The sequence below is a fragment of the Myotis davidii genome, unplaced genomic scaffold, assembly GCF_000327345.1.
Source record: "Myotis davidii unplaced genomic scaffold, ASM32734v1 scaffold902, whole genome shotgun sequence".
Classification (NCBI taxonomy): domain Eukaryota; kingdom Metazoa; phylum Chordata; class Mammalia; order Chiroptera; family Vespertilionidae; genus Myotis; species Myotis davidii.
Window position 1 is genome coordinate 651942 of NW_006293951.1, and position 25021 is coordinate 676962.

At 37.0% G+C, this 25021-nt stretch overlaps 1 protein-coding gene and 1 pseudogene across 1 annotated transcript in view; one reads left to right on the forward strand and one right to left on the reverse strand.

The window, feature by feature from the left end:
* LOC102770583 (chromosome unknown open reading frame, human C12orf40) overlaps nt 1-25021 on the reverse strand; it is a 56199-nt gene that overhangs the window by 14437 nt on the left and 16741 nt on the right. Inside the window, 7 exon segments of the mRNA XM_015566623.1 lie at nt 3505-3562; nt 4802-4871; nt 5141-5634; nt 19984-20099; nt 21708-21896; nt 22817-22865; nt 23665-23797. Coding sequence (XP_015422109.1) covers nt 3505-3562; nt 4802-4871; nt 5141-5634; nt 19984-20099; nt 21708-21896; nt 22817-22865; nt 23665-23797 — 1109 coding nt within the window.
* LOC102768255 lies at nt 15132-15844 on the forward strand (annotated as a pseudogene).

The window sequence follows — 25021 nt, forward strand, 5'->3', positions numbered from 1 at the left end:
TGAAAGCAGGTATCTGGGGTTTATTTACCTTCTATAATTGAAACTTTGTTGCTTTGAGTGGAGCTCAGAGCCAGCCACGGTAGGCGGGAAGCTTGGCTTCCTCCATCATTGGGGCAACCAAGCCTCCTGCTTGCTCCAGCTCCATGGCTGCTGGCCGTCATTTTGGTTGGGTTAATTTGCATATAATTGCTCTGATTGGCTGGTGGGCGTGGCTTAAGGTGTGGTGAAGGTATGGTCAATTTGCATGTTTTTCTTTTATTAGTGTAGATTTTTTAAAAAATATATAGGTTATTTCTTCTTCTCATTTTATTCTTCTTTAAATCTTGATAAGAAAAATCACCCCTTCAAATTTAATATATTAATTGCTAAGCAGGTTTTATTCCTTACATTTTGTTTACCATTTATGTAGATGTGTTACCACCTTGAACAGGTTTCCTAGTGTGGCATCCCCACTCCTTTGAATTCTGAAGTTCTTCTATGTGACTTCATTTATCCAGTGAAGAAAGTACCATTTAAACAATCATATTTAAACTTTTCCCTCTGCTACTTTAAAATTAAATATGCTTCAGTTCAAGACGGTGACAACAGAGGATCCTGAATTCACCTCCTCCAAAGGAAACACCGAAACTATAGCTACATAAGAAACAATTTCCTCTGAAAGAAATCCAAAATCTACCTAAGAGACTCCTTACTACACACCAAGCAAATGATTTAAAAACAAAAAACAAAAACCCCCATCAAAATGGTTAGGAGAAGCTGAGATGGTGAGACACAATTTCACCATAAACTCCACGCCAAGAGGGGCAATCCCACTTGGGAGGGAACACACAACTCCAAGCTCCTTCCTGGTAACAAATGGTTTGGACCTCACATATGGTGCCTGAATTTTTAAGACCTGCACCTGCATCACTGATGTTTCTATCTTTCTCTCCCTCTCCCTTCCTCTCTGAAATCAATAAAAATATATTTTTAATTTAAAAATAGAACTGCCATATGATCCATTAACTCTACTTCTGTTTGTTTTGGGGGTTTTTTTTTTAAGGAAATGAAGATACTAATTCAAAAAGGTTAACCTCACCCCCGTGTTCATTGCAGCATTATTTACAATAGTCAGAGTGATGCTAGGTTTTTGTTTTTTTTAATCACCAAATGAATAATGCTCAAATACTGTTATTTCTCTCTCAGGTAATAATCTAAAATGTGTTTTCCTGGTCAGCATTTTTTTTTCCACTGGTGATTTAGAGGCCCAGTCTGTCCCATCTTGTGGTTCCAATCATCCCTTAAGGCTACGGTGCCACCTGGCATTAAAAGAATAACACTGGAAAAGGAATTCTCAATTCTTACAGTCCTTGAAAATGATGCATCTCACATCTGATAACATCCCATTATTGAGATCTAGCCACCTGGCTGCACTAAGATGGATAGAAGATTAGGAAATATGTTCCTTGGCTGAAATATATTCACTTCACAGTGATAATTTTATTCTAAAACATATAGTACATGAATTTTGGTGAACAGTTTATCTTTATCTTTTCTGCAACCTCCTCCTATGTTTTCAATCTCAGTGAATGGCATCATCCCATCAACAACCCAATCATTTACCCAAATACAAATTCCAGGTCTTTAAATTTTCCCTTCTCCCTTAAACTAATCATCAAATCTAAATCTTCTAAATCTTTTTGATAGCTCTTCCCTCATTTCCATAATTGCTGCCACTAGTCAACTTCAAGCCGTCATAATTTTTGACCCTGCCCTGAGTCTTGCCACCCCTCAAATCTCTCCTCATTGTTACCAGACACAACTTTTTAATAGTCTGATGTCATCATCCTCTTTTGCTAAAAAGTTTTCAGGGGCTTTCTTTCTGTTCAGTGATAGCAAATTAAACTACTATATGTTATACAAGGTCTTCTATAACCTGGCCCTTTATAATGTCCAAAATTATTTCTTGCCATCTCTCCATCATTTGTAATTTGTACTACAGTAGTAATAATAACAATAATTCAGTTTCTAAAACAAGCTATACTCTCTCACATCTTAGTTTCTATATATGTTGCTCCTTCTTCATAGGATGAAGGCATTTGGTCCATTTGGTAAGCTTATTAATTATTCCCCAGATCAAATTTAGAAGTGTCTTTTACTAAGCTCCCACTCCCCTTTTGTATAAACCCCAAAGGAGCGTTTTATCTAAATGCATTAGATTTTTTTCTGTTTCTGTCTAGCTACTAGATTACAACTTCTTTAAGATTGGTTCCAGGTCCCTTAATCTCTCAACCTTGCAGAGTCTAGTGTATAATCTATAATAATAAAAGCATAATATGCTAATCAGACCAGACAGCCGAACGACCTTCCGGACAACCTTCTTGATAAAGCCGTGGAGTTGGGGGCTAAGGCAGAGGTAGTTAGGGGCAATCAAGCAGGCAGGCAAGCAGTTAGGGGCAAGCAGCGAGGCAGGCGGAGTGGTTAGGGGTAATCAGGCAGGCAGGAGAGCAGTTAGGGGCAATCAGGCAGGTGGGTGAGTGGTTAGGGGCAATCAGGCAGGCAGGTGAGCAGTTAGTGGTGATCAGGCAGGTGAGCGGTTAGGAGCCAGCGATCCCGGATTGTGAGAGGGATGTCCAACTGCCAGTTAAGGCCTGATTCCACAGGAATCCCTGTGGGATCGGACCTAAACCATCAGTCAGACATCCTCCGAGGGGTCCTGGATTGCGAGAGGGTGCAGGCTGGGCTAAGGCCCACTCCCAACCCTGTGCATGAATTTTGTGCACTGGGCCTCTAGTAGAATATAAGCTTTATGAGAACAAACACTTTTTGTTTTTTTCACCACTGTATCCCTAGAATATTGGAGACAATAAATATCTATTAAATGAATTCATAACGTACTCAATGCATATTAACTGAATATAACAAAAGAAAACAGTTAAAACTTTGGAGTCAGATAAGACAAGAGTTTGAATACTGGTGTCAGTGTATGACCTAGAACAAGTTATTTAATCTCTCTGAACTTGAGTCTCTTTTGCTGTGAGTACTTTACAATATCGGGCTCTTGTAGAATACTAATAAAGTACAAAAAGCTCCTAGCACAATGCCTGGACTGTTGCAACAATCATACATCCTTATTATGAGCAAGTGTTACAACTTATACAACCATTGTTTATAGATGTTTCAGTATCCCTGTGTGTGTGTGTGTGTGTGTATACCATGTTCCCCTGTAGCACATTGAAATGTAAAGAGTTTTCATCTTGTAAGAACTTTCATAGGATTTATCAAAAGAATTTTAAGTATACCTAAATTGGTTTGTCTCAAATAAAGCACATTACAGTTTCTGAAAAGGTATTATTTTAGTTCCAGATCTAAGCTATAATTTCCTCAGAGAAAATATAAGAAAAATAGTTACCTTACAAAGAAAGTTTTTGATAAAGTTAACCTTAAGTCAAAATAAACTGCAAACACTAAAATATAACATAAAAATAGCAATGAATTAGAAATATAATGTAAAATATACGTTACCTCACTAAGTCCAAAGTCCCATGATTTCTTAGAATTCAATTCCCCCAAAGGAATACTCCTAGAGTAAAAAATAAGACAGTATTAAACTTTGCCTTATTCCCTCTGAAAATCATTGTTCTAAATTATGGCTCCCAAAGTTGGCTGTGGATTGGGATGATAAGAAAAGCTTTTTTTTAAAAAATAAAGATTCATAAGCTCCATCCTAAGGAATCAATCTATTATATATAAAACTTACTGTTTTATATTTTAAAATCAGCCCCTCATATGATGTGGGTCTGAGCCAGGTTGAGGAACCATGTTGTAAGTCATTTTCATAAAGTACGTTTTAAAATTCAAAGCCTTACATGCTGTTTTCCATTCATAAATGTCTGGATATTTACAGATTTGACAAAGAATCTAATTTGTTGATTTTATTAAATAAGTTGTGAATGTATGTTTTAATTAATTTCTTGTGCCAATCCCATCCATAAGAAAATATTTCCAGAATAAAAATATATCTAGTTCATGATTTTCAGTTAGCAACATTGAACTAAATTGCAATTATCACCAAGATAGTTAGGACTATTCTGAAACTACAAGTTTTCTTTAATTACCTGTAACTGCAGTGTCATAGACTATTACTATGCTTCCTTATGCCATTAACATTTGAATTCCATTACTTCTATTGGTTCTATAATAACCAAGCATCTTTCCCATGGAGCGCTGCCAAAGGTTAGAAAACATGCTAATCATGTCAGTAAGCATTCCTATACTTGTAATCCTTCTATTTCTTACTGTAAATTAATAAATTGGTATTCTGGAGGATATATGTTTCTTGAACACATAAGTCAATCTTCACAAATATAATTAACACTAAAATTCAGATTAAAAGATACTTTTGCGCTGGCAAATACGAGCACCATACTCTCAAGTAGGGTTACAGAATCAAGATTCTGACTCTGGTAAGCATTTTTTAAAAATATATTTTATTAATTTTTTTACAGAGAGGAAGGGAGAGGGATAGAGAGTTAGAAACATCTATGAGAGAGAAACATCGATCAGCTGCCTCCTGCACACCTCCTACTGGGGATGTGCCTGCAACCAAGGTACATGCCCTTGACCTTAATCGAACCTGGGACCTTTCAGTCCGCAGGCTGATGCTCTACCCACTGAGCCAAACCGGTTAGGGCTCTGGTAAGCATTCTTTGAGGGCAGCCTGCCCAGACTAAGACAGTAATATGTCTACCTCAGTTCAACATTTCAACATGCATTATACTAGATTCTGATTTGCATTCCCCACATTTACCTAACAACTTACATATTGTTCACTGGATACTTCTGGATTTCTATCTGTGGTTTCTTCTTTTGGTAGTCCTTTTCAAATTTTCCTTTAAAAATAAAAGTATGCATTGAACTAAAACTTGAGCATAGACTATTTGTTTTTTAATCTGAAGCTTAATAGTATGATCCATTGCCTGGTCCACAATGTCATATAATAGAACGTCATTCTATTTTTAATTTCTTATTCCTCCAAATACACAGACACACACAAATACACACATATATATGTGTGTAAACACACACACACACACACACACACACAATTGAAAACAGAAAAACCCAATAGACTATTACGCTTTCTACATATAACACCAACCTTTCTTTTTAGCGCTGGCTGGATAACAATTCTTCTCAAAAGATGTACTAGGATTATTTCCTTCATTATTGTATTCTTTCTGATAGTTCTTCGGCTGACACTTTTCTGAATAACTTGTTTTATTAAAGTTAGAACTACTAAAATTCAACCCTGGATTTCTAAAAATGCATCTATCAGAGGAATGATTTTTATCAGAATTGGTGACACCCATACTGTCATAACCACAATTTTCAAATGGTTTTGTTATCCTCTGTTGATCTATGCTTAATAAATTGATCGCATTTTCGTTAATAAAAGAGTCAAAATTCTCTGGTAGAAGACTGGGGGTTGGCTGGTTCACATCCTCAAGGAAATTTGACACCTCTTCTTTATTTTCTCCCCAAATATGTTGTACTGATTGTTTGAAATCTGAGTGTCTTCTCTCATCCATGCTTCCACAATCTTCACCCATCACTATAGCAGGGCTTCCAGGAAGGAAATTCCTATTTCCTGGACTTTGGGGTAAATAAAAACATATTTAGCAAGAAAAGTATAGGGCATTTTCATGTAGAAACTCTTAAAATTCTTAGAAAACATTGAGTAGCTACTAACATTTGCCTATACTATGTTTTTCTTTTTTCAAAGTTAAATAAGTCATATTTCTTCGGGTAGAAATTTGTCTAATGCACTCTTGTAATGCCCTAGTGAGTATAAAAATAACCTACACTTAGTTTAGTATGTCAATGTGAAAAATTAGTGTGTGGCTCAATTTACTGTTATATTTACAAAGCAAAACGTGACAAACATATGTATGTGTTCTGTAATAATATCTAGCAAATAACCTAGATGACCACTATATGTCACTGGTGCTCCATTTAACCAAAGAAAGATTTTTTTAGACTGTGCAGAGAAAAATTATCCTGTGTTGAAATATTAAATCAAATATTTAAGAGGGCATTATAATGGATATTTCTCAACCTAACAAGAATATAAAAACAACTGATGTCCCCAGGGTAAACAATGTAAATACAAATGCACATATAAGTAATAAAATAAGAGATAAGATGAATTAGATGAAAAGGTTAAACTAGATAACAAATTCCCTTCTAATGCAGAAATCATAATTCTAGGTTTTGTTCAACTTGTATAAGAATCAAAGCTATCATAGAAAATAATTAAAAATCCAGATATTCTGGATTTTGTGGCCATTGACTATAATTTGGGGGCGTGAGGGGAGAACCTAGCTTGTTCCAGAGATTGGAGTTAACCAAAAAATGTGGAAAAGAAACATAGACTGCTAAAACTGATTGATTTCTAATTTTATTTTTCACGTTGCTTATTAAATATTTAATGAACAGGTATACCTACTGTGTTCCAGAGAGTACACCACATGTTGGGGACAGACAGATGAGAGAATTCAGTTTGGTATTAAAGAAAGAAAGAAAGAGATGTTTTGCCCGTGAATGTTCACAAATCATGATCCGACATTGTTTCTCAATATGGGTCTTATTGGTGTAAAAAGCACTTCATAAGTTAGAAAACACAGCACAAACATATGTCATCATTTTAAAAAGTTATTTTAAGTATTATGACTCAGGAAATTCACTCACTGAGAAAAATGGGCACAGATAAATACATAATGCAATTATTTCTCACAAGAAATAGAAGAAAGAAATAATTAGAAAATGGTAAATGATATCCTGAAGTCAAGTGTTCCTATACTAAATTTAAAAAAGACATTTTTCTGCAAGCAAAGTCAGGAATGTAGCATTTGAGTTGGGAGACTGAATGCTGGGATGGACTGCTACACATTGAGATGACAGAAATGATACTAAAACCTTAAAGTCTTATTAAGACAAATCAGTCTAACTTCTTTAACAATTTATTTTTCTATAAATATAAAATTAATTAAAAACTATGCACTAATGCCCGGCCTGCATGGCTCAGAGGTTGAGCATCGACCAATTAATCAAGAGGTCATGGTTTAATACCAGATGGGGTACATGCTGGGTTGCGGGCTCTATGCCCAGTAGGGGGTGGGCAGGAGGCAGCTGATCAGTGATTCTCTCTTATCATTAATGTTTCTATCTCTCTCTCCTTCCTTCCACTCTGAAATCAATAAAAATATTTATTTTAAAAAATGTATCACCATAACCAATGTCACCCCAATAAATTTAATTTAAAACTTTTAAAAAATGTGTCACCAATTGCTCTTTTGGAAGATTCATTGGAGTATGTGCTTCGTTAACATGAGTTAGTAAAACAAGGGAAAGGAGGACAGGGCTTCAACAGGAGAGGAGTGAAGCGAATTTCATGCTGAAACGAAGCTGGTGGATGCCCGCTGTGTGCAAGCTGAGAGCAATCTGTCCAGACAGAAGCAGGGGGCAGAGGGCTCCAGGTGGGATAACTCAAACACACACGTGCGCACACGTACACACACACACACACACACACACACACACACACACGAGAGTGGACCTGGGTTGTGGGTTTGATCCCTAGTGCAGGAGGCAGCCAATCAGTGATTCTCTCTTATCATTAATGTTTCTATCTCTCTCTCCTTCCTTCCACTCTGAAATCAATAAAAATATTTATTTTAAAATTATATACTAAAATAGGGAAAATTCATTATCTAAATGTCTTCTTTTATGTATTAAACAGGTATTCAATATATGCCTACCATATGGTAGGGAGACTATACAGCTTTATTCTATTGAAATAAGATAATAAATAAGATAATGAATCATTAATAAGTAAAATGAATAAAAGAAATAAAGAAGTAAACAAATAAAGAAAATTATAGCACCTTTATAGGTGCTACAGGATTACATAATGAGCCCGACTGGCAAACTCAGTGGTTAAGCGTCAAACTATGAACCAGGGCACAGTTCGATTCCCAGTCAGGGCACATGCCCAGGTTGCAGGCTCAATCCCCAGTGGGGAACATGCAGGGAGGAGGCAGCCGATCAATGATTCTCTCTCACCATTGATCTTTTTAAAAAAATATATATTTTATTGATTTTTTTACAGAGAGGAAGGGAGAGGGAGAGAGAGTTAGAAACATCAATGAGAGAGAAATACCGACCAGCTGCCTCCTGCACGCCCCCTACTGGGGATGTGCCCACAACTAAGGTACATGCCCTTGACCGGAATTGAACCTGGGACCTTTCAGTCCGCAAGCGGTCGCTCTATCCACTGAGCCAAACCGGTTAGGGCACCATTGATCTTTCTATCTCTCCCTCTCCCTTCCTCTCTGAACTCAATAAAAAAATGTTTTTTTTAAAAAGATTACATGATGAAATAATGTGTGTTGGGAAGCCTGTTTCAGATCATTTGGCAGGAAAGTCTCCAGTAAGGAAGTAATAAGCTAAAGATACAAATGGTTAGACAAGTATAGAAAGAAGTAAGCTTACACCAGGGGGATGAAATAACAAGCACATATGCAGATTTGCAACATGTTTGAGAAACAAGAAAAATAAAAAATAAAGTTAGAATACAAATAGTGAAAGAAAACTTATGACCTAAGCTTAAAAGGTACCCAGATTCTGCAGAGCTTGATTTGGAAGGGGAGGGGGGTGAAGGAAGTGGAGGGGGGAGAAATGGAAAGGTTCTAGGTACAAAAGTAAAACTGACCTGCTTTTTTACTTGCAAAATAAGTTTGAATGCTGGGTGACTCTGTATTTTAGAACTTCCATCTGGCCAAAATGAAATATGAGTGACCAGATTTATCATCCTGACACAGTTAAAAACACACACACACAGGAAAAAATATATGCAATATGGTTTTCAGACATGAGCCAGCCGCCAGTTAGAATAGGATAATGATCTCTGAAAGCAAGAAAACAAATTAGGTGAACCCTTTGATTTCTGCTAGTTTACTGCCTGGAGAGAGTATTCAAGCAACAGAAACCCAGTAAGAGCCTATAGGCTCCCTCTGTTGATGAAATAGAGCTGGGGGTTCAGAGAGACTCCAGAGGTTAGAGTTCACAGGACAGAGTACCATGAAGGAGAGAGAGAGAGAGAGAGAGAATGAGAATGAATGAATCAGAGATCTACAGGGAATTCAGGCAAGTACTGATCAGCACATGCATATAAGGTTATTGCCAAATGCTGGGAAAAGAACCACCCATGATAAGAACTTGGAACAACTCCAGCAGCTCACACAGGGATGGGAAAATTTTTGTGTTCCCACCAACTAGAGTGGAACACCTTATGATTCAAAGGAAATCAGAGGTACTCAAAAGGGTACTGTCTTAGCAGGGGGCAAAATTATCATAGACCGAAGATATACCTGGTCCCATTTTGCAAAGTTTAAGGAAAGCCTCAAGATCACACTATTTCCAACTAATTAAACTGTTTCCCAGAAGAAAGCTTAGGACAATTTATAGGAGTACAAAAACTTCCAGAAACCAAAAGGATAAAACTTACAACACAGAATTTTTTTAAAAAAATTACCAGGAAGGCAAAAAAACAATGAGTTATAACCCATGACAAGGAGAAAAGAAATTATTAGAAATAGAACAAGAAATGATACAAGTGATAGAATTTATAGACCAGGACTTTGAAAGAGTTATAACATATTCTCTATATTCAAGAAGGTAGAGCAAAGACTGAGCATTATTAAATAGATACATGGAAGACATAAAAAAAGAGTTCAATCTATTGTCTACAGATGAAAAGTACACTGAATAGGTTTACCAGTTAATTAGAAACCAAAGAAGATACAATTAATGAATATGAAGATACAGCAATATAGTCTATACAAATGAAATGAGAAAAATTTGAAAATAAAAAAGTGTCTTTTTGTGTTCCCACCAACTAGAGTGGAACACCTTATGATTCAAAGGAAATTGTGTCACAACTTCAAGTGAACAAATTTACATGTGATTTCAGTCCCAAAGAAAAGGGGCGAGGAATCAGAAAAAAACTACTTAAAAATTTAATGGCAAATTTTTTCCAAATTTGATAAAAACAGTAAGTCCACAGATACAAAGATGCTCAACACAACACAAACACACAAAAAATAGAATGAAAATAAACATCCTAGTCATGATAGAAAATCCATGATAGAGAATCCATGATAAAAAATCTTTTTTAAAAAAGAAAATTTATACTATATATGAATTAGGAAGAGAGATATAGGTATTAAAATAAGAATGATAGCAAACTTCTAAATGGAAACAATGCAAGTCAAAAGACATCTTTCAAAAGGAAGGCCACAATTATATATGAAACTTTAAAAATATTCATATATTTAGAAAGAAGCTTTTAATATAAAAGATTCAATATAAGATCAGAGAATTGCCAGAAGATCCACACTATAAGAAATGTTTAAAGGAAATCTTCCAGACAGAAGGAAAGTGTCACCAGATGGAAATCTAGATCTACACAAAATAATGATGACCATCAAAAATAAAAAATGTGTGCTTAAGTACAAAATACATGTTTTCTCTAATTTTTCATCTCTGCATAAAGCAAAAAATAATGAATTATTGGGTTTTCTAGTCAAGATGGCAAAGTAGGTAAACTGTGCTCACCTCTTCCTAGGTTCACACCAAATTTACAACTAAATTATAGAACAACCATGATTGAGAACCCCTGAAGACTAGATGAATAGAATTTCTTTATATACAGAAAAAACCACATTGAAACTGGTAGGAAGGGCAGAGATGCAGAACAGGCAGGACCAACACCCACAGTGTGATGATTAAGAATCAGGACAGATATATTGGCTGTTGAGGTTCCAGCTGAAGATCAAGGAGTCCCAGCCCCACACCTGGCCCAACAAGCCCATGGTACCAGTGCAAAGAAGAGGAGTCCCTATAACATCTTGCTGTGAGAATGAGTGGGCACTGAATCTGAGAAAAACAAAGGGCTGCAGGAGGCCATGACAAGCTTGCTTCTCTTAAAGGGCCAGCACAAAAACTCACTCAAACTCACTCATTCTAAGCTCCAGCACAGGAACAGCAGGTCAAAAAGCACCAGAGACATACAAGGAAACACTAAATTGACTAACTTCAGAGACAGGGCTGAAGAGGCAGAGATGAACGAGGCAACTCTCTCCAGGTAATGGAAGCACTGGCAGGTGCCACTCTTCCGTGGTGAGCTCTCCACTTACCCAGCCAGCCCGGCACAGGTGGAAGCCAAATCTGTGCTCTCCATCAAACTGACTACCACAATTCTCCCTGCCCTGGTGATTCCCTGAGAACCCACCCCACACAACTCACTCTCCAGGACCAAGCCACTATTGATGGCTCCTCCACACAGCCTGCTTCAATTGTGCTGCACTTTCCCAAAATCCCTCAAAGGCACACAAACCTCACAGAGGCTGGCCTCAGCATGCCCTGGAGCTCTTCCTAAGTGGCCCCAAAACAGCATAAGCAGTGACAATCTCAACTTGCATTATTAACTCCCATCAGGTGGCCCCAAACCTAAGTAGCAGCCAGTCTTGGCCTAAAACAGTTTCATCTAAGCCCAACACAAGCAGCCACCAACTGCAGATCATTTGTAACTCCTACCAGGTGGCACCAAGCCTGGCACAAGTGGCAGCTGACCTTGGCCTGGACCTGAGCATTTCCCAGGAGACTCCAGACCCAACAAACCCAGTGGTGTACTTCAGACCACATCAGAGCACCACCCAACCAGCCATACAAGTAACACCCTCAAAGGACAGCACAGGCCCGCTAAAGCAACTGCTACTCCATGGAGTCAGCCCACACACAACAGCTAGTCCGCTTTAGTCACAGCCAGTCCTCAGAGCCAGTCCTAACTGCGGCCCAGCTACAATAGGAAGGCACATAACCCAAATAGGGGACATCCCTGGAGCACCAAGTTCAGGTGACCAGGGAGACCACATCACCAGGCCTCACAAAACACTATCTACATAAGACCTCTCTGTCAAGACCAGGAGACACAACAGATCTACCTAATACATACAAATAAACACAGGGAGTCAGCCATAATGAAGAGACAATGAAACAGGTCCCAAATGAAAGAACAGGACTAAAATTCCAGAAAAAGAACTAAATGAAAGGGAGGCAAATAATCTACCAAATACAGAATTTAAAAGCACACACAAGAACTGGTTATAAGGATGATGGTCAGTGAACTTAGGGGAAGATAGATCAACTCAGTGAGAACTTACACAAGGCGATAGAAACCATAAAAACAACCAGTAGGAAATGAAGACTACAATAACTATAATAAAGAATACATTACAGCAGGGCCTTGACTTACGAGTTTAATTCGTTCCATGACGGAGCTCATAACTCAAATTACTCATATGTCAAATCAAAAAGTGAAAGAGTGAGACACGTGATGCTGGGCTGATGTTGTGACATTCACTGTGACGTTCACTGCGCCAACTAGCGGTGGGGTATCTGAAGCTGGCTCATAACCCGAATTTTAGCTCACAACTCAAAGCAAAAAATCAGCTGAGAGACGGCTTGTATCTCGAAAAACTCGTTAGTCGGGACACTCGTAAGTCAAGGCCCCACTGTATATGGAATCACCAGCAGATGATATGGAGCAGAGGTTCGGATCCATAGGGACACCAGAAGGAAAAGAGAGAGAAAAGGACTTAAAAACTAATTGAAGAAATAATGACTGAAAATTTCCCTAACATGGTGAAGGAAATAGATATATGAGCCTAAAAAATAGAGTCCCCAACTAGATGAACCCAAAGAGGTCCACACAAAGCCGTACCATAATTAAAATGCAAAGGTTACAAAGAGAAAAACCTAAAAGTAGAAAGAGAAAAGTTAATACTTTGTTGACCGGTCATGAGATAACTTGTGTTTCCATGTCCAAATTTTGCTGACCGGTCATGAGATAACTCGTGTCTGCACTTACATTACTTTAAGTAATTTTAAGGTCTGAAAGCAAGTGGAGTTTTAAAATTACTTAAAGTAATGTAAGTGCAGACACGAGTTATCTCAAGACCAGTCAGCAAGGTGTTAATTATGTATATGGGAGCTCCATACGATTGTCAGCTGATGTTTTAATAGAAATTTTGCAGGTTATGAAAAAAGACACAAAATATTCACTGTCGAAAGGCAAAAGCCTACAACTAAGATTACCCAGTATAGAAAGATAAAGGGTTCTATAGACAAGGAAAAGCTGAAGGAGTTTACCACCACTAAACCACTATTAAATGAATTGTTAGAGTTTTCTTTAAGTAGAAAAGGAAAGATGAAATCTTACATAATAAAGAGGGAATATGCAAATTGATCATCATGCCATAACAGTCAAGATGGCTGCACCCAGAGTGGAGGCAGAGATTCTGTAACACAAGATGGCTGCACACAAAGTGGAGGCTGAGTTCGGTAATGAACCTTAATGAGCAATCAGCAGGGACCTGAGGCTGAGTGGTGCTGAGCCGGGGCAGGGACCAGAGGCTGCACCCCCTGCCTGGTGGGGCTTGACAGGGGACTTCAGGATGCGCCCCCCGCCCCGGCATCAGGCTGGGGGACCTCAGGCCATGCCCGGCAGAGCTTGACAGGGGACCTCAGGCCACGCCCTCTGCCCCAGCACCATGCCAGGTGAACTGAGGCCGCACCCCTGACCCAGCAAGGCTAGACAGGGGTGGGGCCGGCCGGGTCTGGATCTAGCCCAATGGGGGTGGGGCTGGCCAGGTCTGGGTCTCGCACGATTTCAAGGCACATGTGGATGTGCAGTGTCTTGACTATGTTCCCATGGCACACTCCAGACTCTGACAGGAGGAAGATTTTCATATACATTTTACTAATTTTCTTTCATCTCTGACATTTCTATTATAGAGAAAGGGCAAATAGCAATATTAAAATATTTCCTCTAATTAATTCCCTTTTAATGTGCATGAATTTTGTGCACGGGGTCACCAGTGTATGAATGAGAAAATATGAGAAAGAAAAAAACTCACTGACAATGGCAAACATTTAATAAAAGCAGTGAATCAATCAACTATAAAGTTAATACAAAGGTTAAAAGTAGAAAGGTAAAAACTATGTAATTACAACAATAAAGGGATACATACAAAAAAATAACAACATAAACATGGAGGCAATGAGCAAAAATTGCAGTGAATTTAGAATGTGATCAAACTTACAAAACAATCAACTTTAGAGGGAAGGCAGGGGTGGGAAGATGGGTGGGGAGAGATTAACCAAAGAATAAACATGCATATATGCATAACCCATGGACACAGACAATAGTGTGGTGAAGGCCTAGAGGGGGACAATGGGGAAAAAAATAGGGGATATCTGTATATTTTCAACAATAAAGTTAATTTAAAAATATAGACAGTTATAAGCATAGGTTGGTATATATGAAGCACATGGTGACTACAATGCAAAATATGTGTTATATAAGATATAAAGTGAAAGGAATTCAAACAAAACACTATAGAAAGGCATCAACATACAAGAGATCAAGAGATTAAGAAAGGAACAGAGAACTACAAAAACAGTCAGAAAACAAGAAAATGACACATGCACACTAAAAGTAAAGGGATAGAAAAAAACTTTTCATGCAAATGGAATAAAATTTTAAAAGTTGGTAATATCAGATTGCCGGGGCTGGCCAGCAGACCCTGAGTGACAGATGAATGGGTTACTCCGACACAACGTTTGCTGTGAAACAGAGGCTAAGGGACGGCCTGGACAAAGGGACCAGGCAGCCTGGATTGCCTGCCTCATTAGCCTTTTATTTCAGTTTTTACCTTTAGATACATTCAGTAGGGTGAGTAATCTTGGGAGGACACATGTGTTTGCATTGTCCTCAAGGCAAGGGCACCCAAAGATTAGGCATAAGGATTCCAATAAACACCCAGGGGTCTGCACGTGCACAGACTTGTTTGGAAAGGTCAAGGAATAATTAGGGGCGCCGCCTTCCACACTCCCCTAAGTCTCCCAAGTCAGAATTCCAATAAATAAGGAAAACAACCTTCTACACACTTCCCTTTTCTCCGAATTTCCTCCTTACAAACTTTCCAACCAAGTCTCTCATGCTTCCCAATGTCAGATAAAATAGACTTTAAAACAAAGGCTACAGACCACCAAACCTCGCCCAGAGTCAGGCATGTAAACCAGCTGGAGCGCTGGCAGTGCAGGACTGCGGTGGCACTGGGGGACAGTAACACAGAGGGAGCACAACGCATGGAGCAACGCTGGCTATGGGGACCCGCTGACAGTGTGAGAGGTACTAGCTTTTGACAAGTTTGCACCATGCATGAATATAAGCTAGCTGTTCTTGGCTCAGGAGGCGTTGGAAAATCTGCTCTGACTGTACATTTTGTTCAAGGAATTTTTGTTGAAAAATATGATTCTATGATAGAAGATTCTTATAGAAAGCAAGTTGAAGTAGATGCACAACAGTGTATGCTTGAAATCTTGGATACTGTAGGAATGGAACAGTTTACAGCAATGAGGGATTTGTATATGAAAAATGGACAAGGCTTTGCATTAGTTTATTCCATCACAGCACAGTCCATATTTAATGATTTACAAGATCTGAGAGAACAGATTCTTCGAGTTAAAGACACTGACGATGTTCCAATAATACTGGTTGGTAATAAGTGTGACTTGGAAGATGAAAGAGTTGTAGGAAAGGAACAAGGTCAAAATCTAACAAGACAATGGAACAACTGTGCATTCTTAGAATCCTCTGAAAAATAAAAAATAAATGTTAATAAGATCTTTTATGACCTAGTGGGGCAAATAAAAAAAACTCGTGGCCTGGGAAGGCCCACAAAAAAGTCATGATGTCAGCTGCTTTTATATATTAAACTAGAGGCCCGGTGCATGAATTCATGCACAGGTGAGGTCTGGTCAGCCCACTCCAATCAGGCTGGGCTGGCCGGGCAGAGGGGCTGAGGGTGGCTGATCAGCCCTACCCCCTGGTCAAACTCCTGGTCAAGGGGACAATTTACATATTAGCCTTTTATTATATAGGATGCACTGTAGCTCTAAGCCATGTTTATTTTTACTTATATAATAGCCCTAGTGTATGCATCTGGTAAAATAAGAGGCTACAATCCAGTATTACTGCTAAGAGATATTTTCATCCACCAATGTTGTACATGTATGAAAACAGTGTACTGTGTACTGTAATAGGCCCCATATTTTGTTTTGGAGAGTACAATCATGTAAATCCTAAAAGCACCACTATTTCAGCATAATAAAAGAAAGTCCAAAGAGCTCCTATATAGACTACTCCAGATAACTTCACTTCTTTGAACTTGTAGCTTATTGTAATTTTTTTTAAGAAAATCAAGGTCTTTATCATTGTATTGTACAAAGAAGTGATTTGATTAACACACCAACATAGTTTTTTTTTAATTTTTAAGAAACCTATGGAGACAGTGATCTTGTCTTCAAAAATACAATAGTCCTTTCAGTATAATGTCAGATTAAAGACATTGCCTTTAATATCTGCTGGGAAGGAAATGTCCAGATTTTTCAAATTTTTTATTATATGTTTCCTTTTTTGTTTCCATAGAGAACAATGTTTATAGTTATGTGTGCAGTGGGGGTCTACAACAAGAATGTTACAACTATTTAGAGGTGGCCAAATGTAAACTAAAGCTTTAATTGAAGTGGTGCAATTTTGTATAACTTAGCATCAGTAGTTCAATAAATTTGGATTGCCATGCAAGAGCTTGCATTATAATTACTTGCCACTTGAATGTGTTTTGTGTAATGTTTAACAGTGCAGGTAAATATAGATTTAACTTCTTTTTAAATCTAAAAAAACAAACCACAAAAAACAAAGGCTATAAAGAGACAAAGAAGGGCACTTCTTAGTGATAAAGGAATCAACCCAACAAAAGGATATAACTCTTGTAAATATCTATGCACCCAATGTAGAGCATGTAAATATATAAAGCAAATTTTGATGTATATAACAGAAGTGCTCAACAGTAATACAATAGTAGGGGACTTTAACAACCTACTGACATCAAAGGATAGATCACCAAGATAAAAAATCAACAAGAAAATCATGATCTCAGATGACACATTGGACTAGATCAGCGATTTTCAACTGCTGTGCCACAAGAATTTTTAAAACATGCAATACCTGGCGATTTAGTTAGGGTCACTGAACTCTTTTCCATTCGTTTGTCAAATTAAAAAAATGACAACACAGCCTGGCCAGTTTTGCTCAATGGATAGAGTGCTGGCCCACAGGCTGAAGGGTTGAGGGTCTGATCCCAGTCTAGGGGCATGTACCTCAGTTGCAGGCTTGAGACCAGGTACCAGTTAGGGCATGTGCCGGAGACAACCAATCAATGTGTCTCTCTCATATCAATGTTTGTTTCTCTCTGTTTCTCCCCCTCCCTTCCACTCTTCTCTAAAAATTAATGAAAAAGCATCCTTGGGTGCGGATTAACAAAACAAAATTTAAGAACATACCCAAAAAAATGACAACAGCCAACACAACAACAGCTGTCCAGTGTGAATGAATCAAAATTATAGCCATATTTTAGTCAGATCAATTTTTTTTTTGGGGGGGGGGTGCTGTCAACTTTTAGTGATTAGTTTATGTGTGCCATGAGATAAAAAAGGTTGAAAATCACTAACTATATGGATTTAATTGATATTTTTAGGACATTTCACCCCAAAACAGCAGTAATGCATTTTCCTTAAGTGCATATAGAACATTTCCTAGGATAGACCACATATTAGGCCACAAGAAAAAAAGAGTAAATTAAATACAAAGTAAACAGACAAAAGGAAATAAAACTAAAAGCAGAATTCAATGAAATAAAAAATAAGAAAGTATGAAACATTTTCTTTAACCAACAACAATTAACAGATACAATACCACTGTAAAAATGACAGCCAAGGAGCTAATCCAATAATGAAAAAAAAAATCCTTGTATTACAGAGAGGCTAGCCACGGTCATGCTGTAGAAAGTGAGTCATGAATTTGAGTAAAAGCAGGAAGTTTGAAGTAATAGTCAGACTTACATCAGGGAGGGTCCTAACTGCCAAAATAAATTTCAGATTTAATGCTTTATTTAGCATATGAATTCTAGCATGCAAAGCAAACATATGGCATTGGAAGTACCAAAAATGTTACAATAAAAATAATTCAGTGAGCCCTGGCCAGTGTGGTTCAGTTGGTTAAAACATCATCCCGTACACTAAAAGGTTGTGGGTTCGATTCCTGGCCAGGTCACATACATAGGTTGTGGGTTCAGTCCCTGGTTGGGACATGTACAAGAGGCAATTGGTATCAGTCTGTCTGTCTGTCTTTCATTCTCTCTCTTCCTCTCTCCCTCCCCCCCTCCCTCTCTAAAATGAAAAAGAAACAATTCAATGAGTGCGCGCGCATGCATACACACACCCGAAAAAAGAAATATGTGAAACTGAGAGATGATTCAGGGAGTAGGTAAATAAAATTGGTAAGCCTCTATTCAGAATAACCGGGAGAAAGGAGAAAAAAATACAACTTACCATATTAAAAATGAGAGAAAAGACATCACTACAGATGTTAAAGATTTTAAATACATAAAAAGGAGATTTTATAAATAACTGTAAGCCAATAAATGCTACAACATAAAAAATAGCATGCATTTAAATTTTTAATTAATAAAAATAAGATACATTCATTGTATGACAAACTACCAAAGCTCACTCAACAAACAAATAAAAACATTAGTAGTCTATATCTAGTAAAATATGATAGTTAAAGAAACAAAAACAAAAACCTTCCCACAAAAGGAGCTCCATACAGAAAGCAGATCAGTAATTGCCTTGGAATGAGGTAAGGGATGTGACATGGTCAGAGGAAGGAATTACAAAGGTGCCCAAAGAAATTACTAGGGATGATGAATACTATATTCATTATCTTTGACATATGTCAAAACTTAAAGTGCACATTCTAAATAGGTTCAGTTTGTAGTGTGCTGATTATACATTAATAAAGCTGTAAAACAAATGGATCTGAGGACAAAACGGAAACAAGAAGGACTGTTATGGAGCTGTAACAATTCTCTAGGCAATTAGTGGTCGGCAAACTCATTAGTCAAAAGAGCCAAATATCAACAGTACGAAGGTTGAAATTTCTTTTGAGAGCCAAATTTTTTAAACTTAAACTATATAAGTAGGTACATGGTTATTAACTTAACTAGGGTACTCCTAAGGCTTAGGAAGAGCCACACTCAGGGGCCAACGAGCCGCATGTGGCTCGCGAGCCGCAGTTTGCCGACCACGGCTAGGCAAAAGGCAGTGGTAGCTTAAACTGAGATGAAACTGTAGACATAGAAACATGAGCAGATAATTTTATGTTAGAATACAGAATTGGCAATATTTTGTTGTTAAAATGGATATTGGGAGTTGAAGGAGAAAGGAAGGAATCAAGGACAACTTTTGGTTTAAGCAACTTAGTGAATAGAGTGTTATTTTATAAAATGAGGAAGACTGGAATAGAATTACAGAGTCAAGGTTTTTTCACAATTACGAAGAGTGACTCAAACTGGTTTTCAAGTTTAATGGATTTAAAACAATAAACTAGGGTTTATATACAGAAATCAAGAAAATAAAAGTGGGGCATTGATCAATAGACATAAATGAAAGAGAAATTATGTTTATGACACAGAAAAAGAAACTAGTGATTCATGGAGGTTATGAAACAGGTGCAAAATGTCTTGGCCCAAAATAGTTTTACATACATAAATAAAAGGTAGGTGTGCCCATTAGAAAATAATTATTTAAAACTATTTTAATTAAATGCTATATGTTAATCTAGTGGATATTTTCTATTAGTATTATTTAGGTCTGCTTGCATTTTTAACTAAAAATATTTGTGTCCATTAAAATCAGATTAATAACTCAAAGAAAGAATGCTGCAGGTTCTTTGTTTCCTGCCATATCTTTGCTCACCTGCTTAATCTTTCAAATAATGTTCCAATTTGTGCTGTTTTATATGATGGACTAAGAGCATCTTCACGTTCATTTAATTTGGAAAACAAGTAATTAGAATAATTGACATTACTGAGCTGGAAAAAAAAGAAAGGAAGAACCTGACAAAATGGTAAATGTTCATAGAGCAATTAAAATTACATATCATGATATGCCATTTAAGTGGACATCTATATTGAAAAAAATGTGATTTCAGTCTAAAATAAAGGAATCATGTCCTTATTGAAAACAAAATAAACACTGTTCTAACATAGAAAGCATTATCAATATTTGAATAATTGTTAAACTAACAGAGTTGACACCCTGTGGAGCTAATTATTTTCTCAGAAGTTAAAAAAAATTACTTTAGACAATAAAAAAAAATTAAAGAAATACCCAGGACACCAGAATCTTGAGAAAAGTTAAAATTTCTCTGACAGGCCGAAACCGGTTTGGCTCAGTGGATAGAGCGTCAGCCTGCGGACTGAAAGGTCCCAGGTTCGATTCCGGTCAAGGGCATGTACCTTGGTTGCGGGCACATCCCCAGTGGGGAGTGTGCAGGAGGCAGCTGGTCGATGTTTCTCTCTCATCGATGTTTCTAACTCTCTATCTCTCTCTCCTTTCCTCTCTGTAAAATCTCAATAAAATATATTTAAAAAAAAATAATTTCTCTGACAGAAAATAATATTTTCTCCCAAGGAAATAGCTGTAATTATCTCAGTTCTTCCATTTACTGATTAATTTTATAGATTGCTACTTTAATCTTTCTGAATATCATTGAGTACAACAGGGGAAAATATGTGGAGACTGATGTGAAAAGCAGATGAGATAATCTATTTGTTAATGTGGAAGGTACCATATAAATGTAAGATTTTATATTGGCCCAATGCTAATCTATCTAGCAATAATAATTTATACCTGTAGTATATTTATTTATAAGCCATGAAACAAAGAAATGAGAGTTCCAACCAACTCTTGGCTTCATTGATCTTTTATATTGCTTTTTAGACTCTGTCATTTATTTCTACTCTGATCTTTATTATTTCCATCCTTCTTCTCACTCTGGGATTTTCTTGTTCTCTTTCTAGTTCTTTTAGGCATAGGGTTAGATTATTTATTTGATATTTTTCTTGCTTCTTGAAATAGAGGAAGATTCATCTGAACCAAAGGAGTGCCCTCCAAATTTTTCTCTGACATATATATACCAAGGCAAATCGCCAGCCTTCCATTATTAGCAATGATTCCTATTTGTATAATTTTAATTAACATGTATTTGACCAGTTCTCATTTGTCAAATCATAAAAAGAATCAAGCTATCACAGCTCATACTTTAACAGACTACTATGACATGTTGAAATTATGTATTACTATTCACAAGACCCTTTTCATACCAACCAGTCATTTACTGTGATTACAAACAAGTATCAACTATTATAAAATATACTGAATTTTCATTTTCACTATCAACAATTTTATAACAGGAAGATGATTTCAAAGATTTTTAAAGAACATTCCAGTGTTTGGATTCATTATGTAGTAAAGAGAATTAAGCTTTTGTCTTAAGAGGAAATATTATACTTAATTTTATCTCCTAATTTGGCTATACCTATAGCAATTCACACTGATTTTTTTAATTTATAAAAGAGAAAAGAATACCATAAAAATATAATGATATAAAATACTTAGAACTAATGATTCAAAGATACCTGCTCATTCTGTTTTTTTTCACATGCAACTTTCTGAGGACTAGGTGCTATTCTGGGGATGAAATTTTGTTCTGTAACATTTCTGTTAGAAGATAGTTCTGCAGAAAAAGATGATGGTGTGAAACTGCAGTTTTCTACTCTGTTGAACTGAGGTTCAAAAATTCTATATGAGTCCATGCCTTGTGACAACTATAGGAAAAAAGATACAATTATGTGAATTTCAAATAAAATAAACTAGAGAAGACAAAAGTCAGAATAGATCATGCATACATTGAAGAAAAAGTCCCAAGGAAAGGCAAGTCATCAGTAATTGACAGGACTTTTTAAGACAAGAGAAGTTATCATTTAAGCATGTACTTAAAAGGTTCCTTCCATCTACCTTTCTCACCCTTGGTCCCCTCCACCCTAAAGCTCCATTCCTACTTGTCATCTCCTAATGACAGGAACTCTGTGTTTCATTAACCCACAAATTCAGATGAAAAGGTTTCCAAGAGATTTTAGTATTACTGCCGTTATATTTTTGATGTAGTTTAACTCTGGCAATTCAAAAAATGGGAAAGAAGATAATAGGATGTTGGACTTTAAAATTTCAGGCTTTAATCACAATCTATACATTTTCTAATTTCTTAAAACATTATTTGCTAAAAAAATAATCATTTATAATACTTTAACAGAAAAACAATCTTGGGATCAACATGAATTCTGAAAATCATAATTTGATATAAAATAAAGCAATGTGGTCACTATACCTGAAGGATAAATTGCCAATTATCACATGAACCCTAACTGACTTATCCTTTGCAATATGTAAGTTAGAAATCCCTAACTGACTTATCCTTTGCAATATGTAACTAACAAGCAGAATCAAATGTTATACACGTACAGGCCTACTCTACATTACCAGAACTCCAAAAGGTTTCTCATACACAGACAACTAAAACATTTTTTATCATATAGGTTCCTTACATTAAAAACTTTTAAAGTAATAATTTTAAAGACTGTAAAAATTTTTAAAGGATAAATATTTTTCCTCATATTAAAAAAATATATTATTTGGCAGGATGCCACATTTGTTAAAATAACTTATAAAAATTCTTTTTCATTCTCACCTGAACTGGGCCCAGTTCTTCCTTGCTTCCCAGTCTTTGATGGTGCATACTAATTAAAATTAAAATTTAAGATTAAAAATAGACAGGGCAATAAAATTGGCTTTTTATATATGCTTTAAAATTCATACTTTTCTATCCAAATACACAAAGACATATGAAACTGAAATCATTCCTGGAACATACTATAACTGAGTTTTATAAAAATTATTAGAGGCCCAGTGCAAAGAATTCATGCACGGGGAGGGGGTCCCTCAGCCCAGCCTGCACCCTCTCCAAGCTGGGATCCCTCTCACTATCCGGGACCGCTGGCTCCTAACCACTCACCTGCCTGCCTGCCTGATCGCGCCTGATCCCTCTGCATGCCTGCCTGATTGTCCCTAACTGCCCTCCCCTGCCTGGCTGATCGCCCCTAACTGCCCTCCCCTGCCTGGCTGATCGCCCCTAACTGCCCTCCCCTGCCTGGCTGATCGCCCCTAACTGCCCTCCCCTGCCTGCCTGATCGCCCCTAACTGCCTCTGCCTTGGGCCCCACCACTGTGGCTTTGTCCAGAAGGAAGGCAGGACGACTGGAAGATGTTGGGTCGACCCAGTCTAATTAGCATATTACCCTTTTATTAGTGTGGATACCATTACTAAAAAGACATGTTTATGATACGGTAAGTCAAACTATGCATATAAAATACTGAATATGAACATCAGGTTATTTAACAAAGGTCTTAATAGTTTAATAATACAGCAAGACAAAAACTTGAGGTAGAAGAATAAGCCCTTTGTACATTTTCAAGGAATGAAAGTGTCAATAATGATGCATCTAAATACCTAACAATATCTAACCTAGCCAAAACTCACCTGCTTTCTAGATCATCAATGCAGAGTTTAGATGGTACACAGGGAGGTGACATCGGAAGTTCTAAATCATGCTTTTTTAGGGGCATTTTTATGTCTCTATTCATATTCACATGGATTGGTTTCCTCATAGTTTCTATAACAACAAAGAAACACACTATAATTTAAAAATAAAAATGGATGACAAAATATTTTAAAAGCACTTTTTGATATACTCTGTTCATTAAATAAATATACATCTTACATTTACTAAAACCATCTATACTCCATATATGCTAAAAAAAATCATTACCTATCACAGATAATTCAAATCATCTTTTTCATCTTACATATTCCTCATAAAAGGGGCTCTACTAATTCAGTTCTACTTTTTTCCCTCCAAGCCTTCCCTGACCCTGAGACTATATGAGGTGCTATGTTATATATTGCCATAGCACTACATATATTCTCTATTATATCACTTACCACAGTTTACTGTACTTAATTAACTCCATATCTCTCACTAGATTTTAAACTTTGTCTCTCCTTATAAAAGATTTCACTATTTTGTCTGTTCAGTACTTTTAACTGCTCTCCTGTTCTGGGGAATGCTTTTTACACATGCACAGACTATATAGTTCTACAAAAGACTTTCTATCTTCTTATAAAAATCCTACGTCTCTGGAAAAATGATTCATTTAGGGTTAGCTATCTGACCCAAGATGAATCAATAATATCACATCTCTCTGGTATTAAGTAATTGTTCCAGTGCTGGGACCTGACATCAACAGGGCAAGGCAACATCCTTCAGGGGAATTAAAAAATTCAGAAGCAGAGAAACAATTCTCAGTATTTCTCTAGTGGCAAAACTAAAATATGAGCAATATTAGTTTTTTTAAGGTCACGTTTTAAACCTCAGTGATGAAAACGGTCAGAGAGAATATCGTAACTGCGAATCTTTCATAGCATTCAAGTCTCTAATTCAAGCAGTCTCTGGGGCCCAGCTGCACCGTTACGCTTCCTTTTAGTTAAGTGTCAAACCATTCAAGCTGCTGTAACAGAATATCATGGTCTGGATGGATTATAGACAACAGATATTTATCTATCAGTCTGGCAGCAGGGCAGTCCAAGATAAAGGTGCTGCCAGATTCGGTGTCTGATAAGGGCCCTCTTCCGGTTCATAAACAACCATGATGGAAGGTTTGGGAGAGATCTCTGGAATCTCTTTTATCAGGGCACTAATTCCATTCATGAGAGCTCCCCCCTAATAACTTAATCACTTCCTAAAGACCCCACTCCTAATACCATGGCATTGGGGGTTAGGATGTCAACATATGAACTAGGGTTGGGGAGACATTCAGTCCATAACATTAAATATATA